Consider the following 9,414-nt stretch of genomic DNA (forward strand, 5'->3'; position numbering starts at 1 on the left):
TCTTAACCCCTGTGCCATCGGGGAGGACCTGACTTTTCTATTTTCGAGGAAGACACAGTGAATGGATTATTTCAGTTACTTCACATGTACAAATAAAGATTCCCTCTCCAGTGAGAGAGTCCAAATTTATAACTCAGACAGGCGCTAGTCCAATTTATTTTCAGTGACCAAGGTCATATAGATATTTTTGGAAAGAATGAAGCCATCTCTATGGGGTTGGGATATAACTGTCTAGACTGGTTCTTTCTTAAGAATCTTTCTAAAATGTTTGCTTAAACTGCTGTGTCTGGGGTCCTGAGGGGAGACTTGTGGACAGAAATGCTTTGTGTTGACAACTTTTGATTAGACCGAGCATGTCACTTTATCTGTCTGGCCCCACTTACGTGCATGGAATGCAATGAACTATAAAACCTTTTTTTTAGGAAAGACTGAAAATTTTAAGAGGTTTGGAGTACACCGAGGCACTCTTTTGGACATTTTTAATAGAAATGTTTATTAATGTATTCAGGAGCACTCTGAAAATTTTCAACAGATAATAATAATATAATTGATTGCTTTATTAATACCCAGTAAGGCACTATGAATCCAGACATGGGTTGTTTTCATATTGCTTTTCTTTTCAAGGGCAACCTACAAAAGTTAAAGGGGCTTGTGATTCTTCATTTTCAGGAGGATAATGGCTTTAGTGTTTCTTTTAAGAATAAAGTAATTTGAGGCTTCTGTAGAGCTTTGTGATTTGCATATACAAAGTGAATTGCTCATTTAATTCATTCAGTCCCACAAGGGAAAAGTAATTAGAATATAGCCTCGAAAAGCAAGGTGGAAAATGGAAAATCGCCTTATAGGTAGCCATCTCGGGTTCACTCTGTAAACATAAATAAATCATCAGCTGTAAATTACCATCAGCCAAAGAAGGGAAAAATTGGAAATCAAATCCTTGTTTTTCCTAAATGGCTTTTGCCTCAGCGGCACACCAGAAACATACTTAATATTCCCACACAATGTCTACTAATTGCCTAATTCTGACAGACATATACTCGTTTCTCAAAAGAATGTACTTTTAAAAATCCAATTCTATTAATCTTCCCTTGAAACACCAGAAGAAATTTCAACCATTTCTGTCTAGTTACACAATAATCCATTAGGAAAATTGAATTGTGTCATTTGTAATTGTTTTCTAGGTTGTTAATGCAAAACTGTATTGGTAGCTAATTAAACTTTTAAAGTATGGCCACTTTGTTAATCGCTGACTATTAAACATTTATTTCAATGAATACTAACATTTATGATGAATAAGACATCTGGAGGATGGCTTTAAAAGCCAAATTAGTTTGGCATTCCTTCTTTGGGAATTCTTAATTGCATGGCACACTCAAAGATTGATCAGAAATTTAGGAGAGGGTTGAATCTTTCCTTTCATGAAGTCCTGGTACTTTGTTATTTTCATACACAGAAAACTGAGATCCAGGATCTACATAGTAATTATTAGCATGTGGCTCTTAAGTCTCTCGCAGTCTTCTCATTCCTCTTTGCCAACTGGAGACAGAGACCTGAGCACTCCTGTCTGGCTCTGTCTGGCCTCCCTGGGCGTCCTCTCAACCCTGGGGTCTTGCTCCCCTCCTTCACCCACCTGGGAACCATGTCATGCAGTGCCCAGGCTCCCCGCCAGGGGGCACCATTCTCATCACCTCCCCCACCCAAGAGCCTGCTGCAGTTGCATGAGGCATCAGCTGGGTTCCTGGTTTGCTTTTACTGGAGCAGTGATTCTCAGCATCAGCTCTATCAGCCTGTCCTTCATAGGAAGCGTGGCATCTCTGGCATCTACCAGTAACACCCCTCCAGTTTTGACAACCAAATTGTCTGGGGTCCAGGGATTGCAAAATCTCCCCGATTGGGAACTCTTGGCCTACAGAATCATCTTTGTAATATGTAGATGGGACCATCCCATGTGTCTGCTTGAAACCTTTTAGTATCTGACATCTCTTCAGATGTCACGAGTCCCCGCAAGCCCCTGATAGCAGCTCTCTGGGTCCCTTATGGTCTGGCCCTGGTCCACCTTGGCGTCTGCTCACATGAACATCCCTCACTGTCGCCCTCCCATGCTGTTTCATGATGGCACTCAGGTTGTTTCTTCTACTGGAGATTGGTCTTCCCTGTGTGTGTCCTAAACACCTGTCCATTCTTTGTGTCGCCATTAAGAGCAGCAGCCCTAAGTCTGCAGTGGTGGCTGCTCAGATCCTTCTCTGTCGGTTCACTTGGTGGTTCAGCCACGAGTAGTGAGCAGGTCTGTGCTCAGATCCCAGCGCTGACCCTGCCAGCTGTGAGCACGGATTTAGCCCATGGCCATGTAGTGGGAACAGAGCAGAGACAGTGCGTGAGGAGGTGCGGGGGGAAATGCAATAACCCCATGGCCTGGAATCTTTAGAACCCAGTATGCCTGGATCTGGCCATGATGAAGGGTTTGCCTCCGGGAGTGAACTACCTCTGCCACTGCTGGGGACTTGTCCACCCTGAGCGTGCTGATGGCGTCACTGTGCCTTGGTCTCCTTGTCTTTACGGTAGGGTGAAGGAGGCCCCGCTCGAGACAGAGCCTCCCCTTAGTGTGCATTTACTGAGGAGCTGTGCCATGAAGGGATAGTGCGTAGCACAGGAGGCAAACTAAAGCAGAAGCAAACTGGAAGGCAACTCCCTGCCTCTCTACTCTACTGGCGGAGAGAGAGACACGGAGGGACATAGAGCAAAACAGTAAGCTGATGCAGCTGATAAATACAAGGGGAGGCGAAGGGGCTCAGAGGGAAAAGCAAGTATGGGCTGAGAGTGTTCTCGTCCTCAATGGAGCTATCAGCAGTGGCGATACGGTAAAGAGGAAGTGTGGCTAGCTGGAGCTGGGCAAGAGGGAGCCATGGGGATATCAGGATGAGCATTTCGGGGCAGAGGACAAATATAGTGTTTTGTTTGATGAGCTTGAACAGACACATGAATGAAATGGGCTGAGCTCTCAGGTCAAATAGACTGGACACTGGCTTCCTTTTAGTGACATTTGTCTCTCTTCAGCCCAGTGACCTCAGCGTCACTAGGCTGCATTTGCACAGTGGTGCAGAGAAAATGACAGGGCCGAAGGACCAGCCCGAGACCCGCAGGACCCGAGTGGAGCCTTTCTCCCAGGCAAGAATGGAAACCCCTTTCTCTGAGAGGGACTCGGAGTGCACAGGAGGAAAACACCATTGGAATACAGCTCGAGCAAAGTGAGTCAAAGTTTGTTTAGTCCAGTTTTAGGCAGAGCAGCTAATGTAATCACAGGCTGAGCCAAAGGCCACCTCCAGCAAGGTGGCCTTCTGTCACTTTCTGCATTGGCCCGGGAAAGGCCAGTGGGACTGCCCTCGCCATCTGCCTCCCCTCTCTGCTGAAGCAGGCGAGGCCTCCCGCCGGGTGGAAGGAGTCACACCAATCAGGTGCCATGTAAGTCCCACCCGAAGGCTTGGGAAGCCAAAGGCTCCCAGACTCCTCAACAGGCTCTGAATGTGCAGCCAAAATGGATCCTCACGTGCATGGCTTGCCTGCCAGCTTGACCTCAGCCCACGAGACTTGCCTTGTGGTGACAGCCCTCTGCCTCTGAAAGGCCTGAGAGGAGACCGGTGGAACAGTCAGGACACTATGGCGTGGCTCACCTCTGAAGTCCACCGTCTGTGTTCACACTGCGGCCCCTCTCCAGACAGCCTAAAGCCTCAGGTTGAAGATACCCCAGGGTGTGAGGAGGGGGGGCAGCCCCTTCCGCCAGCTCAGCATGCGGAGACTCGAACTTTTCATCTGATCCAATGCAATAGCTGTACATTTTCGCAATACTAATTGAATGACAGTAGAGATTCTAGCAAAAGTTCAGGATCAGTGTTTCCTACTTCAACAGAAGGCAGTGTGGGGTGGTCAGCCCCTAAAAGCATCTCCAGTCAATCTTGATCTCGCCTCTGGCAATGAGAACTCTATGGACTTTACTCGACAAACCATTTGGGCTAAAAGGGTAAAGTTGCTAGCAGAACAGGCTTTTCACCTAATACCAAAGTATCACCTGGCTCTAAATACAAAGAGTAACATGGCTTTGTGGATGTAGAAGAAGTGGCCCGGGTATCCCAGGGGTGGGCTAAGCCTCACCACCAGGGATGTTCTGGCCCAGTTGCCTCTTCGAATTATGCCATGTGAAGCTCACAGACTCACATTCGAGTATCTTAAGAATGTTTTCTGAAGCTCATCAAGCCTTAGAGGTAACATCTGTTTTAGAAGAAGTACAAGGTGATTGGAAAATAAAGGACACCATGGAAAAGCACACACACCCAGAGCATGGGGCAGTCTGCAGGAGATGGACGTGGTGTTTCCAAAATGGCGGTGTCATCTGCAAAATGTGGCGCTCTTGTATGTTAATAGATTCCGATATAAGAAAGGCGCTGTGAGAATCCTGCTGGATTGGACCCTGGATTGGGGGGATAGAGGGATGTGGGTACAACCATAAAGATGTTTTTGGGACTTTCAGGGAAATTTGGATATGGATATGTGGGGGTGGAAAATCAGATGATATCTGGAATTCTTGCCTATTTTCTTAGTGGTGAAAATGGCATTGAGGTGCTTTGGGAAAACCTTGTTATTTGTAAGAAAGATTTGCTGAAGTTTCAGGATGCTGTGGGTTAAAGCCTGGAATTTTAAACATTTTAACTAAAATCAAGGGTGCAGTAGTGTAGATATACTTATTTATAAGTAAAAAGGGAGAAAGCAAAGTCAGAGAACATCCTGATTCATGTCCAGTACTTTTTTTTTTTTAAAGATTTATTTATTGATGCATAGAGAACCAGGGTACAGGCCAGAGGTGCAGGGGTGCTGAGAGGCTTCACCAGAGACAGAGCAGGGAGCAGAACAGGCCGATGGACAAAGTACACCGCTGAGGGGAGCCATGGGTGGGTCAGGCGAGGTCTGCTGCGCCATGTGTGTCACCTTCAGGGCTGGGGATCGAACTTGCACCGGAGAAGCTGCGGCTAATTTGCAGTGCTGCATCCTAACCCGCTGTGCCACCAGGGTGAGCCCTCCACAAACTTTTTATTGGAATCCATACCTCTGTCCAGCAAACGAGTTTTCATTTGTGTGTGTGTATACAACCTGGGTGAAGCGCACAGGTTGGGGTCAGCTTGCCGCATTTAGAACTCAGCTGGTTTTTAGTGAGGAACATGGGCACGTAGTCTAAGCTTTCTCAGCCTCAGTTTCTTTATCTGCATAATACTGAGGAAAGCAGCGTCTTTTATCTCGTAGGGTTTTAGGAAAATCAAATGAGCCGTTCTGTATAAAAAGTACTCTCAGCACTGTGTGTGACACAGGGCACAGCTTCAAAATGGCCCCTGTCAAATGTTTGTGTTTCATTGATGGAGTCTTTCATTAAGTCTTTGGTTGGTGACACGTGTCTAGCTGGGGACAGGAGAGACAGTGGGGTCACCACAGCTAACAGACTAGTGTTTCGTGCAGCATATGTGGGAGTGGAGGGAAGGGGCCATTGGTCACACCAAGGTCAGGGCAAGCTTTCCACAGACAGTGAACCTAAAAGAAAAGTATCAATCTCCTGGAGAAGAGGCAGGGGTGAGGCATTAACCCTGGAGGAGCACCATGCAAGTGAGTATGGCTGAGTTCTTCAAGCCTTGTGATACCGACTGAGTTCCCTCTGTGAGCGTTCTGTGCTAGATTCAGGGAACACTGTTTTTTAAAGGAAAGGCAATGGGTAGCCCCCCTTGCTGCATATTAAGGGTAACACTGGACCATTCACAGCTTTCACACACACTGTAGGTCTAGCCGTGTTCATCTGCGATGCGCTCCCGGCTTAGTGTCGTTGACGGAAGCCCAGCTTCCGTGTGTGACCTCTGACCCCTTGCTCGCTTTCCAGGTGACAGAGCTCAACAACGTGAAGAGTGTCGCTCGGCTGCCCAAGAGCACCAAGAAGCACGCTATAGGCATCTATTTCAATGACGATACCTCCAAGACCTTTGCTTGTGAATCAGGTTTGTCTGAAGCAGGAAAGACCTTTCTGTTTTCCGTTGGTGGGTGCTGGGCCTCCAGTTTCATCTCTCCTACTTTCCCATAGACCTTGAGGCTGATGAATGGTGCAAAGTCCTCCAGATGGAGTGTGTGGGCACACGCATCAACGACATTAGCCTCGGAGAGCCTGACTTACTGGCTACAGGGGTTGAGAGAGAACAGAGTGGTATGTAGAGCAAATTCTCTCCTTTGCACTCTTTTTAAATAGACGTTCCCCCCACTTAACATAAGACACCTTCATTATGTGAAGTCATACAAATGTACAAAGAAAAAAGTAAAAAGGATCTCCGATCTCACCCAAAACTTGTGTTAAAACTCCAGTGCATTTTCCTACGATGTTTAGAGTACCTCATGTGGATACATCTACATTTATAAAACCAGCTAAAATTGGAGGGGCTCTGCTCTCCCCCAGTTTCTGTGGAAGATGCTGTTCTCCCATCGGGACATTCCCCTTTGCCAGCAGCCTTAGTTCACAGCTGCTGCTATCTTCCCATTTTACAGCGGAGGAGATGGAAGCTTGAGGAGATAACCTGCCTCTAATTCCCATAAGGAGTTTTTGATTCCTGTCTGTGTAGCCTTGGGCCTGATTTATAATGTACAGATTTTATAGTGCTGTGGCTTTAGGCTTTTCCACTTAAAAATTTATTGAAATCTTCCCACGGTTGTTCATGAAATCCCAACTTCATGAATGTTTCATAAAGTTTAAATGCAGCTAAATCTGTGATCTTGCTTTTCAAACTGCAACACTTCAGCCAACTTTTTGAGATTGACACTTGACTTGGGCATCAAGCTTTTTAGAGAATCATGTCCAAAATGCTCGTGAATGCTGCAGCACGTATCCGTGTTGGTTTGCAGCGTGAGCCTGGGGTCATCTCTTTGCCTCTCGACCCCAGAGTCTGTGATAGGCCCCCTTGTCCAGCTCATGCTATGAGTGAGACTCAAGAATGATGTTCCTAGGAGGGACTTTTCCCTCCCTGGGGTTCTGTGCCTTGGTTTTCTCTGCTGTCAAATGGGAATAAAAATATCTCTGTTATGTGAGGATTAGACATGATTACAAGACCCAATTAGGTCTCTTAAGGCACTTTACACTACTAATTCACTGGGCTCCATGCCATTGAAATTGTCACTGTTGGACAATTGGACCTTGTCACTCTGGAATGGTTCGAGTGATTGAAGAAACAAATACATTGGTGATGATTTCACAATTCAATGAAGATTGACAATTTTTCTCACTTGCTCCAGAATCTTCCCAATGGAAACTCGCCCCGTTAAAGCATATTTACTTTTAGTAATAGCTCCTATCTGTAGACACAGAGAATATTTGATGATGGGAAGCTTAAAATGTCTTAGAAAGTTTGAAGAATAGATTCATGAGTACATTTTATGACTACAGTCTTGTCACACTTATTTACTCAATTCAATCAGAATCTGTGACAATTCAAATGACTTCCTTCTTATGAAACAATTCATCCAGAATGTTACTAATATTACTAGTGCCACACTATCTTATGAGATGTCGAGTACCTGCCATAATGATGGATAGGTGAAAATGTGTTTTCTCTAGTAATAATATTTTTGTTTGTGCTTCCCTTAAGTGTTTTTATCTCTATAACTTCTCAAATTAATGAACTTTCTAAAAATTATAGAAACAGCATGATGGTCTTCATTAGCAGGAAAATTTGGTTGTATTCATAAGCCAAAGTTACTTATATAGCTTGATCTTGGTGAAATTTTGGCAATCACCCAAATAATTAGCAAATGAGTATCTCCTGTATTTGGCTAAAGAAAATGTTCTGTTAAGACTGGTTACGATATATTCATTGGCATGTCCCACCTGTTGGTCAGTTCAATGCATAGTGCGGAGTTTAATATAAAGCATTTGGGATACAGTTTAGTCCACTTAAGTTATGAAAATTATTGGTTGAACAATCTAACTTTAATATCATGAAGCAGCCATCAATTTGCACCTGCATCCTTTGTGAGCACAAAAGTATGGGTGTAATTGCTACATACTTGTCAGGGGAAGAAATTGCTTTTAATGGATTCATTGCTTTAGTGTTCTTGGCATACAATTTTTTTTATTATGCAAATTTAAAAATTCTAAAAATGGTCTTTGCTCATGTCATGTTTAGTGCCTGTTGACAGCCAAACTGTTATCATTATTGTTATTTAATATGGGTGTTCATTTGGGGGGACTGTGAATTTATGAGAAAGTTTATCTTCCTGAGTAATCAACTATACCCTAGAATAGGAGTTTGAATGATTTTGAATGCCTCTTTGTTCCTACGATGTCTTTGATGTTTTATTCCTGGGGATTTTAGACTAACCTTTTGTTTTTCTCCCAGAGAGATTCAATGTGTATTTGATGCCATCTCCTAACTTAGATGTACATGGCGAATGTGCCTTGCAGATTACGTATGAGCACATCTGTCTTTGGGACGTCCAGAATCCCAGAGTCAAACTCATCTCTTGGCCGCTAAGCGCCCTGCGGCGGTATGGACGAGATGCTGCTTGGTTCACTTTTGAGGCAGGGAGGTGAGTTTCAGATCTGGTGCCATGCCCTCCCCTCCCCACTCTCCCCAGGTTCACATCCTTGCAGGCCTGGGTCTTCCTAGGAGACCCGCGGGAAGCTCACCTGGGGGGTGCCTGGATGGACGGCTGTAGAGCGTCCGTGTGCACATAGGCGGTACCAACATGGCGTCCTTTCGCCGGGGAGACTCCAGTGCCCGTGAATGGGATATGAATTTGTATTGCATTGTTTAATTCCATGCCACAAAGTGAGGTTGAACTAGGCAAAATTGGTAAAAAACGTAGCATTTACTGGGGCCAACTTCTTGGTTTTGGGAAAGTTCCCATATAGGTGTTGTATTTATGTTTCCTCAAACTAATTATGGGTAATTATATGACTTTATTTTGAAGTACAGCATGTTCCTGAATTCTCACTGTGAGAAGAGGCAGTGGTACTGGAAGAGGTTAAGTCTCCGACTTGCTTATTTTAACATCCTGAGACACTTCTATCACTTTCCCCTTTCCTCTTGTTCCAGGGTAGCCCAGAGAGGGTAGCCCAGAGTTGGGGGGGGGTAGGGAGGAGAGAGAGAGAGAAAGAGAGGAAATGCTATAAGAAAGTCCATGAATCTCCCAGAGACTACAAGTTTCTTCATTTTGAAATTAAAACTTGAATCTGTAGAGCAGTGTTCTTTTGTTAGAATGTCTCATTCATTAACCTTCTGAGAAAATTTAAGATTTTGCTTGGAAAATCTGAGTCCCAGAAATGATTTATATATTAATTATGACCACCGAAATTTAGGTTTAAATGTTTTCTAATAGAAGTAGATTTTCTATCATTATATC

General features: G+C 44.6%; 1 protein-coding gene across 4 annotated transcripts in view; it reads left to right on the forward strand.

The window, feature by feature from the left end:
- Nucleotides 1-9,414, forward strand: part of DOK5 (docking protein 5) — a 95,917-nt gene that overhangs the window by 57,228 nt on the left and 29,275 nt on the right. For 3 of the 4 annotated variants that reach the window (XM_004686900.2, XM_012728452.1, XM_012728454.1), the window contains 3 exons: nucleotides 5,912-6,026; nucleotides 6,110-6,229; nucleotides 8,409-8,598. In XM_004686900.2, the coding sequence (XP_004686957.1) occupies nucleotides 5,912-6,026; nucleotides 6,110-6,229; nucleotides 8,409-8,598 (425 nt within the window). The remainder of the gene's footprint in view (nucleotides 1-5,911; nucleotides 6,027-6,109; nucleotides 6,230-8,408; nucleotides 8,599-9,414) is intronic. The other variant, XM_012728453.1, reaches the window with a different exon arrangement.

The sequence above is a fragment of the Condylura cristata genome, unplaced genomic scaffold (assembly GCF_000260355.1).
Source record: "Condylura cristata isolate star-nosed mole 26May11 unplaced genomic scaffold, ConCri1.0 scaffold00022, whole genome shotgun sequence".
NCBI classification, from domain to species: domain Eukaryota; kingdom Metazoa; phylum Chordata; class Mammalia; order Eulipotyphla; family Talpidae; genus Condylura; species Condylura cristata.